The sequence below is a fragment of the Panthera pardus genome, unplaced genomic scaffold (assembly GCF_024362965.1).
Source record: "Panthera pardus isolate Hobbes unplaced genomic scaffold, ASM2436296v1 HiC_scaffold_24, whole genome shotgun sequence".
NCBI classification, from domain to species: domain Eukaryota; kingdom Metazoa; phylum Chordata; class Mammalia; order Carnivora; family Felidae; genus Panthera; species Panthera pardus.
In genome coordinates this window covers 95,968,936-95,990,450 of record NW_026526810.1, presented here as the reverse complement: position 1 = coordinate 95,990,450, position 21,515 = coordinate 95,968,936, and the positions used below count along the sequence as shown (strand labels likewise).

General features: G+C 37.9%; 1 protein-coding gene across 9 annotated transcripts in view; it reads right to left on the bottom strand.

Annotated features, from left to right (window-relative positions):
• Nucleotides 1–21,515, bottom strand: part of TMEM260 (transmembrane protein 260) — a 99,459-nt gene that overhangs the window by 40,995 nt on the left and 36,949 nt on the right. For all 9 annotated transcript variants that reach the window (XR_002080659.2, XR_008417205.1, XM_019451710.2 and 6 more), the window contains 7 exons: nt 20,737–20,777; nt 16,946–17,029; nt 15,641–15,755; nt 14,484–14,653; nt 11,671–11,842; nt 8,541–8,689; nt 1,007–1,183 (listed from right to left, as the gene is read on the bottom strand). Coding sequence is in view for 7 of the 9 variants with exons in the window: in XM_019451710.2 (XP_019307255.2) it covers nt 1,007–1,183; nt 8,541–8,689; nt 11,671–11,842; nt 14,484–14,653; nt 15,641–15,755; nt 16,946–17,029; nt 20,737–20,777 (908 nt within the window). In the remaining 2 variants the exon portion in view is untranslated. The remainder of the gene's footprint in view (nt 1–1,006; nt 1,184–8,540; nt 8,690–11,670; nt 11,843–14,483; nt 14,654–15,640; nt 15,756–16,945; nt 17,030–20,736; nt 20,778–21,515) is intronic.

Below are 21,515 nucleotides of genomic sequence, written 5' to 3'. Positions count from 1 at the left end.
GCTTTGATATAAACCTACTTATCATCTCTGGTTGGTGCACTGTGGACTGTTTGCACATATTGATTCAAAAAACCTTTGTAGCATTTTTCATATGATCTCGCCTGTCCTTGAATTATAAGCAATAATTTTTTTTTAATGTTTATTTAGTTTTGAGACAGAGAGAGACAGAGCATGAACGGGGGAGGGTCAGAGAGAGAGGAAGACACAGAATCCAAAGCAGGCTCCAGGGTTTGAGCTGTCAGCACAGAGCCCGACGCGGGGCTCGAACTCACAGACCGTGAGATCATGACCTGAGCTGAAGTCGGACGCTTAACTGACTGAGCCACCCAGGCGCCCCTATAAGCAATAATTATCTAATCTTTAAGTAATTCATAACTTAAGAAATAGGCAAGAGAAGCACATTTCTAGAGATGGTGACTCAATTTCCATATGGGTGAGAGTCAGCTCTATACAGATGCTTCAAGGAAGACTGATCACACCCACAAACAGCATAACCAGGATTAATGACAAACAACATAACCAGGATAATGACTTTTTCCTAATGAGTAGGAAAAAGTTACTCAAGGGCCAGTCTCCCCTATAGACAAGTTATGTGCTACTCCTGAAGAGAAGAAAATATGGCAAGTTCATGCACATAAAACTCTCACGGGAAACAGAGTACCTTCTAAAGCTCTACTGCAGTTGATGGATCTCTTCCACCTTTAGGGTGCGAGACAGAGGATGGTGGACAATATGGCGTCACAAGAGCTAGAAGCGGAAGGTGCAGGGCACCAACCTGTTGTGGTGCCCACTCAACCGCAGCCCCCCCTTCCCCTCCCATCTCCCTACTGTTCTTCAAACATGAGAACAAGAAATACATGTTCTCTGTTACAATTCATGTGGGCAGTAAATAATACTAATAACTAATTAAAAAAAAATCAAAACTATTCATAGGCATCTCAAAATTTAGTTTTTTAAGCACACAAAACTGCCATACTCTGATGAAAAACAGAACTGCTGTTCCTACCTTCCATATTCTTCGGTCCAGTTATAGATATTTCTTGTGAGTTTAATCCATTCCTCAGGGTTGAATACAATCTCTGAAGGAACTAATTTGTCACAAGAACCCCAAGGCCAAAGTGAATAGTTCTTTTTCCAGGTTGGGTCACCTTCATGAATTCCTATGCAAACAAATGTTTTTTTCCTATTGAAAACAGAAAAGAAAATATTTTTAACTCAAAGTTCTAAATGTTAATAAATACAACTCATAAAGGGTCATTTTTGACTCCTTGAACCTTGGTTAGCAATAAACAATTGGTAAACCTTTCGGTTTATTTAAATCTTTCCCAAATAGACCGTTTAGAATTTATATTAGTGCAAAAAAAGCTGTTTGGGGAGAGCTGGGAAGAAGTTAACAGACATAAATAATAAAACCTACCTGCTCAAAACATAAGAAATCATTTGGGGACAAGCATTATTATAATGAAAGAAAGCTTCTGTGGTCCTGTTTCACATGTAAACTTAAATATTATTTGACACCTTTCTTTTTTCATTTTACAGGTGGAAATATAAGTCTTCATTTGTTTCCCTGCTTAGAAGTGGTTTCTCCTTCCTCAAATTCCCATTGCACTTTCTTCTTCTCTTTTATTGTTACTGTATTGTACTTATTGTTTGCATTCACAAATCTCCCCAAGTAGCCCAGAAGCATCCTGAGGATAGGCTCTCTATCTCTGAATTAACTCTAAACCACACATAGCAGGATGCTTAGCTAATCCACAATATTTGCTGACTAAAATCAGTTAGATTGAATAAACTATAAAAAGCTTCAAATCCTGCAAAAATTAGGAATAGAAACGATTTAAAAAGGTTGGTTTAAACTCACTATAATCGAATAGTTCTGTTCCGATTTGTGGTGTGTGACTGGGTAGCTATTATGAAATAGGAAAAAAGACGTATATTAGAAGAAATTACTTGAAAGTAATAAAAGACGCCATCAACTTTGAAACAAGATACTTCCGGCTTAGATTTTAGGTTTTTTCCCACCATCTCTGACCTCTGTGATTTGGAGGAAATTACTTAACTACCTGTGTCTAGTCTCCTCAGCTGTGAAATGGGCAAACCCTCTCAGAAGCTGTTTAAGATTAAGTGGGGATCTGATACCAAAGTGCGGTTTTAAAACAGAATAAGAGTTCCGGTTTTGGGGAAGATGGAGGAAGCACGCTCTACTCTGTCTCCCCCACTGCATACTAGACTTCTTGGACAGCACGCCTGGAATCTGAGGACTCTGAAGAGTAAATGGCAGAAACAAGCACGGGGAAAGACACCGGAATTCTGAGTTCTACCAAACCTGTGGGGAGTTTACCATTTCCCCGCTGCTGATATTGCCTAGCCTGGACTTAAGGGAAGCCTAATGCCAAGTGAGGACAAAAAGAGCTCCAAGAAAAGCCCCTGTTTTCAAGCCCAAGAAGGAGGAAAGGGAAGGTTGGGGAGAGTAGAGGAAATCCCCTGGATCTCCCCTCCTCTCCTTCCCCAGGCACCAGGAAGTACTGTGCCAGCAACAGAGGCAACAGCCCAGTGACGGCAGGGGCAACCAGCAGGTTCCTACAGTTCTGAAGGAAAGGAACACCTCTCTAAACAGAGGAGCTGTGGCTGCAAGAGCCAGGAGCAAATCCTCACTGCTCTTTACCTCTGTGCGGCCTCTGGCAGCCTGGCTCCAGACACAGACACAGTCACAGGATTTGCGTGGCAGGTGAGGGAAATTAAAGCTCCAGCTTTCTGGCCAGACAACCAGGAAAGAAGGCTCCAAAGAAGGAAAAGGGCAAGAGTGAAGACAGAAAGGAGGGAGGTCAAGAGAGCAATCCCATGAAGTTGTGTAGGAACTCCTGGCATATCTCTGAGCTCAGCATGCATGGATCTGACCCTAAATAGACTCTGAGAAATGAGTCACTGGACAGATGGCCACCCAAGTCCCAGACTGAGTAATGGGCAGCACACAGGGATTGATTCAGATCGCACTGCAAATGCTTTGAAAACAGAACCAATATTGGAACTACAGGACACAGAAGGCAGGTCAGAATTTGCAGCCTGAGATTTACCTGGCTGACAGCCTGCTACACCAACAAACAAACAAATCAACATTCTCGTTAGGATTTAAATAAGGCCCAAATATCCAAAATGTCCAGGATATAATCCAAAAATGATTTGGCTTATAAAGAAGCAGGAAAATCTCAATTCACAAGGGAAAATATAATCAATAGATGTGAATTCCAAAATGGTACAGATGTTAGAATTGCCAAAGACTTTAAAATATCTATTATAACAATGCCCCAAGAAGTAAAGGCAAATACTCTTGAAATGAATAGAAAAATAGAAAATCTCAACAAAGAAACAGAAGATATAAAAAGGAACCAAGTAGAAATTACAGACCTGAAAAATATGATGGAAATTAAAAATTCAGTAGATGGGCTTAATGTAAGTCTGGAGAGAGAGAGAGAGGGAGGAAGAGAGAGAGAGAAGCAGACAGTAAACTGAATGGTGACAGATCAAGAGAAATGAGACGATTTAAACCACAAGCAAAAAGACTGAAAAAAAAAAAAAAAAAAAAGTACAGTCTCATGCACCTGTGGGACAGTACCAAAAGGTCTAATGTTCATGTCATCAGAATCCCAGGTGGAGAAGAGAAAAAATGTGAAGCAGAAAAAGTATTTAAAGAAATAATGTCAAAAAAGCTCCCAATTTTTGTGAAAGACACAATCTTACAGATTTAAACAGCTCAGCGAACCCCAAACAGATTAGACTTAAAGAAATCCATGCTCAGATACACCATAACCAAACTGCTAAAAACCAAAGACACAATCTTGAAGGCAGCCACAGAAAAACGACACATTTCACACAGAGAACAATGAGGATGATATCCTGGGATCAAAAGAAGGGCAACGGATATGATAAATACCTTAAATTATTTTTTCTCTTAAATTAAAAAATATATGTATGACAGGTGAAAACAAAAATTATCAAGTATCTGGTATAATTAATATATATGATAACACAAAAGTAAGGAGGTTAAAGAGACTTATATGGCAATAAGTTTTCTATATGCCACTCGAAGTAGCAAAATATTAATCCTAAGTAGACTGTGAAAAGTTAAGTATGTATACTGTGATACTCAAGATCAACTGTTAAAAAAAAATTTACCAAGAGACATAGCAAACAACTCAATAATTTGAAATGGAATACTAAAAAAATCAAAATTTCCAAAATATGACAGGAAAAGGGAAGCAGTGGACTGAGAAACAGAGGGAACAAACTGAGAGCAAATAATGAAATGGTAGACATACATCTAAATATGTCAATATTTTCATGAAATGCAAATGGTCTAAATACACCAATGAAAAGATAGACATTGTCAGAATGGAAAATAAAACAAGACCCAGATATATGCTGTCTACAAGAAACCCACTTTAACTATGATATGGGTGGTTAAGAACAAAAGAATAAAAAAGATATAACATGAAAACACTACTCAAATTAAAACCCAATCAGGGGCGCCTGGGTGGCGCAGTCGGTTAAGCGTCCGACTTCAGCCAGGTCACGATCTCGCGGTCCGTGAGTTCGAGCCCCGCGTCGGGCTCTGGGCTGATGGCTCGGAGCCTGGAGCCTGTTTCCGATTCTGTGTCTCCCTCTCTCTCTGCCCCTCCCCGTTCATGCTCTGTCTCTCTCTGTCCCAAAAATAAAAAAAAAAAAAAAAAACGTTGAAAAAAAAAAAATTAAAAAAAAAAAAAATTAAAACCCAATCAAAAACCCAGAAGAGTTTTTTCTTTTGTAGATACAAAGATGAAAATGCCATTTAATGAAGAAAGGATGTTTTCAACAAATATTAGGACAACTTGACATTTATACACAAAAACAAAACAACAACAAAGAATCCCCAAGAACCTTGTCTTAATCCCTTGCTCCCTTACAAAAAGTAACTCAAAGTGGATCACTGATATGAAATGTAAAAGATAAAACTATTAAACTCCTAGAAGAAAGCACGCAAAAATCTTTGTGACCTGCCACTGGGCAAAGAGTTCTTGGATACGACACCAAAGAGTATGATCCATAAAAGAAAAAAAATGATAATTGGATGTCATCAAAATAAAGAATTTATGTGCAAAAGCCACTTCAAAAAAGAATAAAAGTCAAGCTACAAAATTTATGAATCACGTATTTGCTGAAGATTTGTACCTACCATACAGAAAGAATTCTTAAAACTCAATAGTTAAGAAAACAAACAATCCAGGCACCTGGGTGGCTCAGTTGGTTAAGAAAACAAACAATCCAATCATCCCACTCATGCTCACACACAAACCTGTACATGAATGTTTACAGCAGCTCAGTCCCCAACCTGACAACCCAAATGTCCTTCTACAGGTGAACTGATAAACAAACAGGAACATCTATAGAATGGAATACTACTCAGCGAACGAAAAGGAACTGTTCTCTATCCTGATTGTTGTGGGGGTTATCCATGTATCCCACATGGATCTGCTCTGTATCCTAATTGTTGTGGGAGTTATATAAATGTATACATGTGTTAAAATTCATAGAACTATACATAAAAAAATATCACTGCATCTTAAAAATAAAATAGTAAGTGTTCAATAATATTAGCTTTGTTCCTTTTAAAAAGTGCCCATTTAGAAAGCTTTCGTGTGATGCTGATGGCTCAATGCTTTGGGGAAAAAAATCTCTATCAAGTGCCTTACAATTGTTCATGTACTTTGACTTAGTAATTTCACTTCTGAGAATCTATTCTAAGAATTCAAACTTCTATCCCCTCCAAAGAAAACTATATACACAAAGTCATTTGTTGTAGTATATAATTTTATGATAGTTAAACATTAAGATATTCTATTAACTATCTACTCATAGTTCCTTTCCCCTCTTATTATTAAAATATAGTACATGTACCTACTAAGAATAGTTTGTAAAAACATTAAAAAATGGTTTTATGATATTCAATGGAAAGACAGGATTCTTCCACATTATGCTTTCAACTTTGTAAAATTTTTGATTTATTTGTATATGTGTAATAGAACCATATTTTTTCTAGTTAAAAAATTTTTTTCTTGGGGTGCTTGGGTGACTCAGTCAGTTGGGCGTCCGACTTCAGCTCAGGTCATGACCTCACAGTTTGCGAGTTCGAGCACCACGTCGGATTCTATTCTATTCTATAATGAACAAGGCTAACAATAAACTAAAAATTTTATTTAAAACATTTTTTTTAATGTTTATTTATTTTTGACAGAGAGAGAGAGAGAGACAGAGCATGAGCAGGGGAGGGGCAGAGAGAGACAGGGAGACACAGAATCCGAAGCAGGCTCCAGGCTCTGAGCTGTCAGCACAGAGCCCAACGCGGGGTCGAAGTCACAGACTGCGAGATCATGACCTGAGCCGAAGTCGGATGCTCAACTGACTGAGCCACCCAGACGCCCCCAAAATTTTATTTTAAAAACTGATACCAATAAGCAATATTTATCTTGAGGCCTTGGTTAATCAAAAATATTAACAAAAATTTATGGGCCAGAAAGTTTATCACCATGCTATATTATAATAGTCAAAGTCTTCTAGACTTCACAAAAATGTCCAAAAATAGAGTATTTGTTATCATGCATCTACATGAGAATATTAAACAGTCAAGAAATGATGGTAATAAAAGCATTTTTCTGAGTACATGGGGAAATGCTTATGATATGGTATTAGGTGAAAAAACTGAACAGAAAACTATTATCTCAGCTAGTATTGTAGCAGTCTGTGAGAGTGTATATGTGTTTGTAGAAGTAAATAATTGATGTTAAAAATGAATGAAATTCCGAAAAGCTTACCAAGATGTTATCAGTGGATATCTTAAAGACAGATAGTATTGATCTTCTTTATATTTATTTGCCTGTATTTTTTAGAATTTCCACATGGAGCATAGAGTATTTCTGTAACAGGGACATGCCTCATTCATGCCAATGGCCAATGGGGTAATGCCTTTCACAATCTGGGCCTCCCCGTGCCTCCCCACTCATCTCTTCACCTAGCCCTTTAAGCCCGTGCCCCAAGCTTACTGGACCACTCCCAGTTTCCCCAGGGCTCAGCAGGCCCTTCCCATGACTTTGCACATGGACTTCCCTTGAATTGGCCTTCTCCTACCCACTTGGCAAATTCCTACTTAGTCTTTAAATCTCCAACATTTTGTCCATACTGACACTTCCATGCTTACCAGATGACAATGTAATTTATCTGCTTCATATTTACAGCACCACCTGAAACCCTCTCCAAAAGACTGCAACAGCAGGGGTCATGCCCACGCATCTGTAGCTTGTATAGTTGTTGGGTCATTTTGGACAGTCAATTATTTATTAAATAAATGCTGAATGAATGCCTCCAGGCAGAATTAATTGCTTCTTCACCCATGCTCCCAGTTAAATCATCCTCAGTAAACACATATTGAACATTGACTGGGTCTCACACTTCACAAAGCTCAGCTAGCATAGTAGAGAGCTTACCCCATTATATTACAGCCAGTTATACTCATATCTATGTGTATATACAACAAGATTGTGGTCTACTTAAACTTGGAACTGAGTCTCACTTTACTGCCAAGGCCTAACATAGGCTGGAGCATAGTAGATTCAATAATGTTTGTGGGGTTGAATTAAATAAAATTAACCAAAAAAATGTCCATTTAGGGATGTTAATGGCTCTTAATATCTTATTCAAAAATAGAACAATTAAAATTACTCTCACAGAACATTTATACTCATTACTTATCACTTCATTAGCCACAGTAAACTTCAGGTTCTGAACACCAAAAGTACCATGTTAATCAAATTCTTAGTAAGGGATAATTTAACTTGGGAATTTAGAAAGAATTTCTTAAATCCCCTTTGTAAGAGAATAGAAATTATGAAATACGTTTTCTTTTTCACACTCTGGACAATCTCAAGCATTTCATGGATAGGAAAAATGTTCAACACTCTACCACTGAAGGAGTTATTTATTCTTGACCTTAACTATGAATAATTTTACGTTCTTAAGTCTAGAATTCACAGTTCTCATATGTTATCTCAGCCAGCATAACTGTAGGTGTTTTTCTTATTTACAAAAATGCCTTATCCTTTATTAGAAAAATCCTTAAGCTATTTTTATATAGTGATTATTCCTGGAAAAAATTTGCTTTACACTTAAAAGGGGGCCATGGTGTTGATCGGGGGGAACTATAATTGCTTGAGATCCACCTGCAATGATTTCAAGTAGACAGGCACATCTCCAATTTCTCTGAATTATACTAAGATCTTATTTGCTATTCTTGTTAATCTGTCCTTATTTTTCCTTTACCCAGAACAATAACATTTATTTCTGCCTGGCCTCATTTATGCACAGATATTCAATTTAATTACAAAGATAATCTCACCGGTGACAGGGAAATAGGTGTAGAAAATTGGTCTTTTGGATGAGGCACAGCTGCTACATAAACAATTTTAGAAAAGCTTAAGATTTTAGAAAAGCTATTATATGAAAAGAATGCTTACTGTTTATTTATTTCAAGAAAATGATAAAGATTAAATGTGACCATTCCACTAGGTAACATTCCTTCCACAGGATTCCACCGGTTTCCAGGAAAGCTGACACCTGGTAAGTGCTTTGCCATCTTGGGTAAATACCACTCATAAGTCATCATCTATCAGAAAAATAATAAGTGATGTCATATTTTTGATATACTTCTTAAAAAAGAATCAAGTTGACCAAGTACAATGAAAAAGTTCTAAAATGTGGATATTATACTCATTAAATATTAACATGATTGAAAAATATGAACAAGCACAACCGAGGTATTTGCCACTGACTACTCCTCTAAATGACTTTAACCTTGGATTTCATTTCTTAAGCTGCGCCTACTATTGGTAACCTAAGCACTTAGTTTGATCTTACCTGCATGCACTTGACGGACGCACTGGCCAGAATGACCTTCCCCCGTCTCACACCTAGAGAATGTGTGCCCAACTTGCAGACCAAGCTTAAGTATCACTTCATCCATGATGCCCTCCCCAGGTTCCACCGCAGAATGATAGGCTCCTATAGCACCTTGTACCTACCTCTGTCACAGCTCTTACACTACTCACTAGACTGTGAGCTTCTCGAGGGAAGGGACTGTATGTTTTCATCTTTGTGCCTCTGCACCTAGCACAGTGCCTGGCATTGAATGGTTCTCAGATTATGTTTGCTGAAGTTGGAAGGTCTTTGGTGGCCAGGCTAGACAACCTGGGCAAGATACAGAGATGTGTCATTACTCGACTCTTTTGTTCATCCATTTACTCCAGAAACAAGTACTGCCCACCTACAATGAAGAAGATAAAATCCCTGCCCTTGAGAAGCTCAACGTATGACAATCTAGACCTCAAAGAGAAAAATTATCTGAATGTATCAGTATGTCCAAATTGTACATTCTCACATGGCCTTTTGATTAAAATAAATCATCAATATCAGGAAAAATCATTATTTCTTAATTCTATACTTAGTATATCCTTATCTATACTTTCATATGTACAGATTTACTTTTTTTTTTTTAAAGAAAAGACTCCCATTTACACCTTCAAAGCTTTGTTATCGTTTAGATATCACCTTTTGAGCAATTATGCTTATGTGTTACTTGCTTTATATAAGTAATTTAACTAGAGATGACAAATTAATTTTAATCTAGGTGTACATTGTAAATACTCAAACATACTTATTGAATTAGATTTTATGACCCAATAGTTTCAGTTCTTAGGGATATTAACATTAATTCAACACCTTCTATATGGTACAACCTTAACATTTCTCATTTAATTCTCATAGTAACCTTATTGCATAGTAATCACATTAGACACTGCTGGGTGCCTACTCAACAGCTAATACCCTCTTCTTCCTCACTGACACAAGCCTGACTTTGACCTGGTAGTCCAGGGCAGCTCCATCCTTGGGTCTAGTCTTTCCCTTCTGCCAGCAAGGAGTTTAGGAATTAGCATATGACCCAATACTGATTAGAGGGCGGCCCTCGGGGTGGTCTGCTAGGGGCTTCTGGGGCACATGTTACTCTCAACAGAGAGGGAAAGAGAGATAGGAGGTTGGTGGGGGGCAGGGGACGGGGGAGAGAGAGAGAAAGAGAAAGAGGAGGAGAGGAGAGAGGAGGAGAGGCACTTTGCTTCCTTTTAGGATGTGATGCTTGGAACTGGACATTCATCAGTTCAAGATGGATGTAGAAAAGTGGGCCTGGAACACTGACATCACTTGAACTGCTTGTATTATCCATCTTAAAACCTCCTATCTTCAGACTACTTCTTACGGGAGATTAAACACTCTATGGTTTAAGCTACTCTTAGGTATTTTGTTTCTTGCATTCAAAAGCATCCTAACTTAAATGATGATCATTTCCATTTTATAGATCAGGAGACAGAAGCTCTGAGAGGAAAAATCATTAGCCCCATGTCACACATCCTGGAAGTGACAGAATGAGGACTTGAATTTAGGTCTAATTAACTTTGAAATCCACGCTTTTCAACGATAGTGACTGCCGTCCTACACAGTATTTTAAAATCATGGTGGGATACCACATTATCAACTAATAACCTCGCTTTTGTCAGAAGCTAGGTTGAAGATCAAATTAATCAATTTGTGTACCTGATATAAAAGCAAACTGCTTACAAAAAAATGTGTAATTTGCAAGTTTCCCCATATTTGCAAATCTGTTTATCCAGTTTTCTCCAAAAAATTCCAATTATTCATTAATTCAACAAAATTTATTAAGTATTGTGCCTACTAATTTGCTCAATAAAACTAATCATAGTATTAAGATTAGTATAAAGATTAGGAATTCTCTTTCCCTGATGACTGCTCTAAAAACACCAGAGATAGATTTGTTCCCTTTTAGGTATTTATGGTTTAAATTAGAAATCTTATAGTTTAAATATATTTATTCAGTTCCAGAAGATTGTTTTAATAGACCTGGAAATTTTCACAAGTCCTCTCCAAACGTATTTTTGTCACAAGACCAACAAAGCTTACTCAAAATTCTATAGCAGAATTGGGGTTAATAATTTCTACTTAGAATGAAATGTTTACTTACCTGCAGTATAACTTATTTTATATTCAACCTAAAATATTTTAACCTCTGGACCAGTGGGCAGTGTTAATTTGAATGGCTGTGTTGTCCAAATATATTATTTGATTCTACCATAAAAACATTAATTCTTAAAACATTCAGTTTAGAAAAGTTTTTTTAAATATTTATTTACTTTTGAGAGAGAGAGACAGAGACAGAGTGTGAGCAGGAGATGGGCAGAGAGAGAGGGAGACAGAATCCAAAGCAGGCTCCAGGCTCTGAGCTGTCAGCACAGAGCCTGATGTGGGGCTCAAACTCACAAGCGGTGAGATCATGATCTGAGCCAAAGTTGGACACTTAACCGACTGAGCCACCCAGGCGCCCCCAAACATTCTGTTTAGATGAGAAGGAACCAATTCATATGGCTTATACATTAGTTAAAATAAAAGAATATGATGTATATTCTATCTAAGAGTTTTCATGAAAACTGTACCCATCCACTGTTAAAAAATAGTTTAAAAAATATTTGCTTTAAAGCGATTACTGTTACTATATTCTAAGTATATTTTTCACATACTTACTTCCTGATCCACTAGTGAAATATCTGGCCTCAGTCCCTCGCAATAATGCATGTAACGGAGAGAATTCCCTGGCAAATCTCCTCTGAGTAAGATAATTGCATCATGAGGCATAGAGGCTAGAAGGTTCTTTGCAAATTTATCAATAACATAGTTGGTCCTTTGGTCACAAATGCTAAACAAAAGAATAAAGAAACATTAAAATAGCAACATATGGCTACAGTTTGAACAAGACTGAATTTATTTTCTGCACCATTCTTTTCCCATTACGCACTCTACATGTACTGTTTCAAAGTATTCTAATTTATATCTTTTAAGAAGATAAATATATTTGAAAAAAGAACACTATCATCTGAAAGAAAACTGATTGTGCAATTAAACAAAAATCAGTGGACTGCTTTGCTTCTGGAATTTATCATTTCTATAAAAAGGGAATCGGTTAGTGCTTAGAAATCAGTCCTTTTTTCCCCCCTAAAACCACACCCAATTTCACTAAAAAGAAGTAAGTCTTCTGATTTCACTTGGAATTCAAGGTAATGTCATGTCAACTTCATTTAGACCAAAGGACTTTTCAGAAATTGAAAGGAAATCTACCAATTTCTGGCATAACTTCGTATGACATTGGTCTGACTCTCTTGCATGCAAGGTTGATCCTTTTCACCACTTCCCCCGCACCATAGGCTCTTCTCTCCTTTCTAGACTGAGAACTAACTCATTAGGGAATGACACCAACAAGAAGGAAGGGAAGGAACCGCTGGTTGAGTTGTTTACTTCTCTCCAGGCATTTTTTGCTATTGCCAACAACAGCGGTACAACTCTTTTCAGTGATGGAGTGGACTTTCTAACTTCAAAGAAAACTGGCATGAATTCTAAGAGCTTCCCATGAAAAAAGAAATAGACTACAAGAGAGTAAACGCATCAAAACACGGAACAAGCAATGTCCTTCCTGTTATTATCAGGTCTGTTACATTTAATGGTTTGGAGACACACAGTCTAAAGTTGAATCACTGGGCTAGCGTCACAAAGCAAATGAACACTGCTAGGAACAAAATATTAACCCTTGCCTTTGAAACTGCTGCAACTGCTTCCTGCCAGGATTCCCTACTTCGCAGGGTGATGCCTCACATTTTGCCACCTAGTGAAGTTGCCATCTATTCCATTCCCCTGGGACAAAAACAAGAATCAAAACAAAATAACCCAGCCTTGTACAAGCATCCCTGATGTCGAACCTGGATTGCCCTAAAGACCCGAGTCAGGAGGAGATTGGGATAAAACAAACATGGGAAACATGTGGGCTTTGCAGACCCTTGTTAAGCTAGCTATGGAGTTGTGCCTGGGACACACGTCCCCTTCCCACCAGACCTCCTGTGAAGCAGCCTTCCCAACACTGGCTCTACCCTGGTATTATAAAGAACATCAGTTTTTAAAGTTAAGTTGAAAGGGGACATTTAACCTTTTAATCATTATTTTTTAAAGGCTTTAAGTATATATGCATGTATATATGTATGTATGTATTTATGAGAGAGCAGGCACATGAGTAGCAGAGGGAGAGGGAGAAAGAATCTTATGCAGGCACCACGCTACCCCCCCCCAGCACAGAATCCCACGCAGGGCTCGATCTCACAACCTGAGCCAAAATCAAGAGTTGTACCTGAGCCACCAGGTGCCCCAGAAATTTAACCTTTTAAAATACCAATCAGTGTGCCTGGGTGGCTCAGTCGGTTAAGTGTCCGACTTCAGCTCAGGTCATGATCTCGTGGTTCGTGGGTTTGAGCCCCATGTCAGGCTCTGTGCAGACAGCTCAGAGCCTGGAGACTGCTTCAGATTCTGTGTCTCCCTCTCTCTCAGGCCTCCCCAGCTCATGCTCTGTCTCTGTCTCTCTCTCAGAAATAAACATTAATAAAAAAACTTTTTTCAATACCAATCAAATCTCACTATCATAAAACTCCAGTGGACTCTTTCCACCTCTGTAACGTTTACTCAACGCTGATGGAAATAAATGAACTATCATCTAAAACTTGGACATCTCTTATGTTAGACTGAGGTTTTCATTGGCATGGTTATCAAACAGATTTTTAAAAGTACATATAATACTAATGCATAAGAATGAAGAAACTTTTAGAACTTCAATGATTTCAAAATAATTAATATTCACTGCTATGGAGTGAACTAGAAAAGGGCCAGGTGTTACTCAAAAGATGCAATCTTTGAAGGATAAAGGGAATTATTTCAGGGCATACAAAGAGGCCCAAATGCCTTTACTCTCCATCCAAGTGGTATTTAAAAAAAAAATTTTTTTTAAACGTTTATTTATTTTTGAGACAGAGAGAGACAGAGCATGAACAGGGGAGGGGCAGAGAGAGAGGGAGACACAGAATCGGAAGCAGGCTCCAGGCTCCAAGCCATCAACCCAGAGCCCGACGCAGGGCTCGAACCCACGGACTGCGAGATCGTGACCTGAGCCGAAGTCGGCCGCTTAACCGACTGAGCCACCCAGGCGCCCCCCAAGTGGTATTTTAGATCATGGACACATCACGGACGCATCCTCCAGATCCTACAAAGTCTCTCTAGGGCTCCTTGGGGGGGAGGAAAATATACAACTGGTTGGTATGTGCCACCCAAAGCCTTGCTGGCAACGCCCTGAAACTACGCATGAGTCAGGCTGAGATTCTGTTCAGGCAGAAGCACCGCATCCAGACCAAGCCGTCTCACTCTGAAAACCAGTGGAGGTTACAGGTGCAACAAAGTCCAAGGATCTAAACATCCAAACATCTCTTGTTTGGGTGAGACTTTTCATAAAATCAAGCATGTGTTACCTGAAATTAGAATATATTTGGTACATTATAAAAAGCGTTGCTGAAAGCCACTCCAGACACTGAAGCCCACTGGTGCTCAGCACTCGGTTGCTCTCAGAAACTAGCGCAGCCAAACCGACGCCGGCGAGCACGGCCACCACAGCGTTGCTCTGCATCCAGAATCTTTCCACCTGTGCAAGAGACACAAGAGCAGCACGTCCGGCTGGCTGCTTTATGCAACCAATCAGGCACCTGTCGACTTAAAAAAATACACCGCGTGTGCCTAGCTGCTTAGGCCTGCTGTCACGCAGGTCTTGTTAACTGACTCTCCCCAATCCGACTCCACGTCCCTCTAGCTTTCAATTTTCAAATATTTCCCCTTTCCCGTTTGACACACGAATCTCCCTTTTTGGATCCACACATTCTTTTCAATCCCGTGGCCTGCGCCTTGAACTCCTGCCACTTGTAAGGTGGAGGGGGTGGAGAAATGCTTTTGCTTTGCTCCTGGTGTCTCCTCCCACGTGGGGAAGCGCCACCAATGTAACACCCCTCACTTCTTTCCCGAGGGGTGCAGGCACTGAGCTGACAGGGGGTGGGGGGAGTCTGGGAGCTGAGGGTGGGTCCGCATAGCCCTCCCCTTTCCTCTTTCTCTTGGAAGTGATCTGCCTACAGGATGCACCTGTCCAGGGGCAGACTCTGTCCCTGTGGCGCCAGTGGGGTGGGTGTGGGGTGGGGAGGGTCTTGCCCTGGACAGTGCTGCCTGTGACTAGTAGGTGGGTCTGTCCATTCCAGGAAGTGCTATGAGGACGCCCCCTTGCCCGCAGACATAAACCACACTCTCCAATCTCAGAGTGATCAGTGATAAAGGTGATTCACCCTGGTTTATCTCATTTCTCAGTTGATTCAGGATTCAGATGATCAAATAGGGTATTGTTTATTAGGCCTCTCGAACACACACACACACACACACTGCATTGGTTTCCGCCATTAGAGAAGAGCTATCTACATTTATAATTTCTACTACAAAGAGAATACGCTAATAATTTTTGATCTATAATAAATTATACACAATTTTAACTATTCTAAGATAAGTCACTCTTCTACAAGATTCGTGAAGACAAGATTGTACATTCCTAATCACCTTTTGGGTCAAAGGGCCATATCCAAGTCAAACTTACCACACCCATGAAAAGTGGTTTTGAAATATCTAAATTCGCCCTCCAAGCGAAGAACAATGAATAAATGCAAAACATTCCAGTAAAAAGCCATACTAATGATGGGTTCTGTCTGTCCCTATAAAAAAATTTAAATATGTCCAAAATTATTTATGTGCATGAATATTAATGACAATATCACATAGGTTTAAACTACAGGAAAAAAAAATTAGATCCATAAAACTTTCCATTTTTAACTAGGGACAAAGAAAGATCTCAGTTGAAAGAAATCTGAGTGGGAACATATAACCAAAACATAGCCATTCACTACACACTGTAATACATATCACAGACGACTTCACTTGGAACTATACAGCAACAGATAGAAAGTTAAGATTTGCAGAAGAAATACAGGTTATTAATCTTGTTAAATTTGAGATGCAATTAAACATATGCAAAACAAAGGAATAATGTCATGCATCAAAATAAGAAGATTTTACAATGACAAACCTCAATATTGGTGAGGACGTAATACTGTGAAAGCATGTGTTATTATAATCTTCAAGAAAAGATACTTTGATAATATATACGAAGAGCCTTAAAAATAATCACACTCATTGACCTAGCAATTTGACATGTAAGTGTAAATCTTTAGAAAAACCAGAAATGTGGATAAAGGTTAATCCATAAAAATGCTTTAATATTACTTGTAGCAGAAAGAGTGGAAGCAATCTGAAAATTCTCAAATAGTTAAAAGTTAATTCTCCCAGGTCACAGAATGGAGTTTTACACAGACGTTTAAATGATTTTAAGTGTTTTTATGATACGGGAAAATGTTCACAATATAACGTTAAGTGCCAAGGAAACACAACTACAAATGTATGTACATGTATAAATTTACATAAAACACTTAGACTAGAAAGCAAATGAACAAAAAATTAATGGAGTGTTGCATTTTTCAGGTTTTCTTTTATCATCAGAGGTTACTTTTTTCTTCAGAGGAATTCAAATTATGGCTTACTTCTTTTGCAATGCAACAATAAGTGGCTATGGGCAGAGTACGGGATCAAACCAGAAGTTTAAGACATCAAATGACTTGCTTACTTAGATTGTAATGTAATGAATGCTCAATCTTCCAAAATCATTAATTTATAATCAGGAAAAAAAAAAAACTAGCAAGAAAGCAATACAAATTTGCTGTAACAGAAGTGTCAGAGTCATTTATATTTAATATAAAATAATACTTGCAATGTTCTACAATGACATATTAAAATATGAATGGAATTAGTGAATATGGGGAAGAGAACAGGGAAAAATTATATTACTCACTTTCTTGCTAAAGATATATTTGCCCAAACTGCGAGGGCTTGAATGTTGAATGAGAGTTGGGTCCTCATACTTGTTACTTGAGAACTGTAAAAGACAATCTAACTTATTGTTGGTAAAAACAAACTTGGTTAGTTCCAAATAAAACATTATTTGTAAGACACACCTGATAATGCACTGAATACTTTTAAGGGCTGGAGTCAGATTTTAAAATTACTTTGTCTTCTCATTTTAAATTTGGGAGAAAAGGTAGCACAAGAAAGAGTTAAACAGTTCTTTTTTTAAATTTATTTTTTAACGTTTATTTTTGAGAGAGAGAGACAGACAGAATGTGAGCAGGGGAGGGACAGAGAGAGAGGGAGACAAAGAATCCAAAGCAGACTCCAGGTCTGAGCCGGCAGCACAGAGCTCAACGTGGGGCTTGAACTCACGAACTGCAAGATCATGACCTGAGCTGAAGTCTGATGCTTAATCACTGAGCCACCCAGGCACCCCAAGGGTTAAATAGTTCCAAGATGTTTTCCAATTGTGACATTGGGTTAGCAATTTTATATTTGGCTTAGGATCAGAGCAAGTAATTCTTCTGTATTTGTAATATTGGTATGGTGTATCGATATCATAAACCAATTTGTATCCTCTGATTGGTTTGGTAAGAAGTCATCAGAAATGGGTTTTGGAACTTCTGTCAGCATTGTACACATGGCCTCCTGTGATTTCCTAATTGAAAACAAAATTAATTCAAATAATTTTCTGGAGAGCCAATCATAAAAAAGGAAACAAGAACAAGAGAGGTGATCTCCCTTAAAAGGCTTCCTTGTTTTCTATATTATGTGGTTCAAAAATGTTGAAGCCATCTCTGAGAAATGTATTCTTTTTCCTATAATTAAACTAAATTCTTCCATTAACTAATAAGGATTTTCCAACTGCTTTCTGAGTTCTAAAACAGCTCTAGCAGTCTCCACTTTTCAAAAAAGAAACGACTCTATACACCATCTCAAAGAACTTTCTTCTCCCTACCGGCAATTTTGCTGGAGAAAATGCGATGCCATAATTATGGAAACCACACAATGTGTCTTTTACTAATGGAGACTCATCTACTATGAGAAGATATTCTTACCCATTTTCAAATACACTTGAAAAATTGATTCCAGCATGCGGCCCATTTCAAACCATTCTTCAAAAGGAATGAAGTCAGTCTCAAAATTAATTCTTGGAGATCTGTTGCTTAAGTGTTAGCTCTAAAACATGGTCACTGCCTAGGGTTAGATTCAATAATTTCCTTGTACAGGATTGCAATTTAGAGATATGCATGGGGAAAGAATTTAATTTGCTTGACTGGAAAAGGATAGATGATTAGGTCCCATCATTTTGAAGGATTTTCTAGTAGGTTAATTATGAGTTGCTTCTCTCAACACTCCTGTCCACCTGAAACAATTAAAGGCTAGAAATTCTCTCCCTCAGTCAGAGAGTGCTAGGATTAAGCCTCCATGCTACATTATGATTTGGTTTGAACAAATAGCGTGGGTGTGAGTGGTCATTACTGTTGTCATGTCTTTTTTCTGGGCATATTTAACTGCTATTCCTTCGCTATAAAGGAAGCTTTTGTGTTCCCCAATAGATGACTTTTATGTGCACCTAATAAAAGTTAGATGTAAAGTCCAGCATTACTCTTTTTTTTTTTTTTTTTTTAATGTTTCTTTATTTTTGGGAAAGAGAGAGGGAGGAGAGGGGCACAGAGAGAGAGGGAGAGAATCCGAAAGGCTCCGAGCTGTCGGCACAGAGCCCAACGCAGGGCTCAAATCACAAACTATGAGATTATGACCTGAGCCGAAGTCTAATGCTCAACGAACTGAGCCACCCAGGCGCCTTCACAAAGGTGCCTTACTCTTGAGAGTTCTTTGGAGTTCAGGTGGGATTTGTGAAGGTAAAATATACTAGCAATCTTCAGTGTGATAACAACCCTGTGAGGTGGGTAAAAGAGAGCAGCAGTGAGTCTTCTGGCATGGAGCAAAGCAGAATAAAATGAAAGTCCACGGCCACTGGTAAAGCTGTCTTTATAACTGAGCTTCTGGCGACCTTTTCTCCAAACGAAAAAGAAAAAGGACCCACAAAGGTTCAGTCAGACATAAAAAAAAATATTCAAAATTAGTTGTGAGAACCAACAAAAGGTTACATAAGAATAATCGGTACCAGGAAAGTGTTTTCAAATTACAGTATAAAATGAAAACCAGCAGGCTAATAAAACAGTATGCATATTACGATGCCATTTTTAAAAACAAAAACAGAAGAAATATTGGAAGGACACAGACAAAAATGTTACTGGATTAGCAACAGTGGTTATCTCTGTATGTTGGAATTATAATAATTTTAATTTTCTTATTTTTGCTTACCTGGATTTTCTAAACTTCTTATAATGATTATGCATCATATTTTGGGAGTAGGGAAAAGGGTCATTTAAAAAGAAAGGAAGGATGGCAGGAAGCAAACAAGCTAGCAAGTTAACAAGACAGAAACTGTGAGAACCTATGAACTGCCTTGTATACAGAGTTGAAATATTCTCCCCATATTTTAAAAATGGTTTTCAGATTGGGGCGCCTGGGTGGCTCAGTCGGTTGAGCGGCCAACTTCGGCTCAGGTCATGATCTTGTGGTCCATGAGTTCAAGCCCCACGTCGGGCTCTGTGCTGACAGCTCGGAGCCTGGAGCCTTTTCAGATTCTGTGTCTCCCTCTCTCTCTGACCCTCCCCTGTTCATGCTCTGTCTCTGTCTCAAAAATAAATAAATGTTAAAAAAAAAAAAAAAAAAAAAATGGTTTTCAAATAGTCCTGGGAATCCCACATTAATAATTACTCAGGAGATCACCTGTGATAGAAGACTATTTGCCATAATTTTATATTGAAAATATTATAAAAATAGTAAAGGATTGGTATGGATATTTTTCAAGTTGTCTTAATCTGTGTGTTTAAAGCAAATATTAACCCATTTTTCAAAGAACCCTAGTGGGTAATGCAGATGAAATTTATTTGCTTAACCTGGCTCTAAAAAAGGCTGGATATTAAAAATATTTAAGTCCAAAATAGAGCTTAAGGACAGCCTAAAGAAAAAGTCTTAAGAGACATCAAGTAAATAAAGCTCTCAAGAATTAAAGAACATAGCTCAATTCTAAATAAAAATAAAATAATCAAATTGCTAAATACAATGTTATAAAATATCTCTGAAAAAAAAGCATATATAAAACCAGAACAAAGAATAAATTATGTATAAAGAAACAGTGCATTGGATAATTTCGTATCCAAATGAAAGTTGAAACATTTTAGTTGCGGTAGGTTCTATGTAGTCTCTTAATAACTGCTGTATTTATTACTCACTTCAATCTTTACCTTATTGAAGGAAATGCTAGAATGTTTGACAGTATACACACACAACTGTTACCTGTACAGGCTAAAGCTACTTCTCAGACATACTGCTTCACAAAGAGATAAACCCAGAAAACCCAAAATTCACTTAAAGGAATGAATAGAGAATTTACTTAAAATCAGTTTCAGGGGCACCTGGGTGGCTCAGTCAGCTAAGCATCTGACTCTCGATTTTGGCTCACATCATGATCTCAGGGTTTGTGAGATCGACCCCAAATGGGGCTCTGCGTTGACAGCCAGAGCCTGCTTGGGATTCTCTCTCTCCCTCTCTCTCTCTGCCCCTCCCCTGCATATGCACGCTCTCCCTCTCTCTCTCTCAAAAATAAATAAATAAACTTAAAAACAAAACAAAACACAGTTTCAAATATTTCATACTCACAGCAAAATTTCAGACATACTGGATCCTATTTCAGATTTGGCCTAAACATAAAAGAGAAAAATTTACTTGTGCAAGCATTAAACTGAAGCTTTGTTAGGCTATTGTATTTTAACTACCTTGATTTAAAATATGCGTGTTTTAAATAGACAAAGCAACATCTCTCTTTATTCAGTCTTTACTTCACAGCCTTGCTGAGTTTTTGCAGAGAAGTCAATGAAAACTAAACACTTTCTTTAGGAAGAATTAATGCAGAAATAATGATTGGCTAAAAATCAGTTAAAATATTTCCAGCAGGAATGATTAACACATTAATGAATTAACAGACTTTACACTTTTGTTACGGAGTCTCTTTAAGGCACTTTGATTAGAGCTCATTATCACATGTTAGTCTATAATTTCACAATTACATGTGAATTATACAAATTTCAAATCTGGAATGGCCCTCAAGCAATATTGTAATGGAATAACCAATATAAGTAAGCCAGAGTATAAATTTAAAGTATCAAACTTTCTAAGTCAAGAAGTAATTAATAATTATCCTTTCATTAACCTATTTTATTATGAAATATCTCCTCCATACAAATAACATATATAATGTGTATTTAAGGGATAAACAGTTTTTTTTTTTAAAGTCTATAGAGCCACCATTCACTTAAGAAACAGAACTGCACCAATACCATAGGGTATCTCACAAAGCACTCATCAGCCTCACTTTTCTTACCCCCCAGTGGTAACTATTACCTTGAATTTGGTGTTAATTATTCCCCTACTTTCTAATA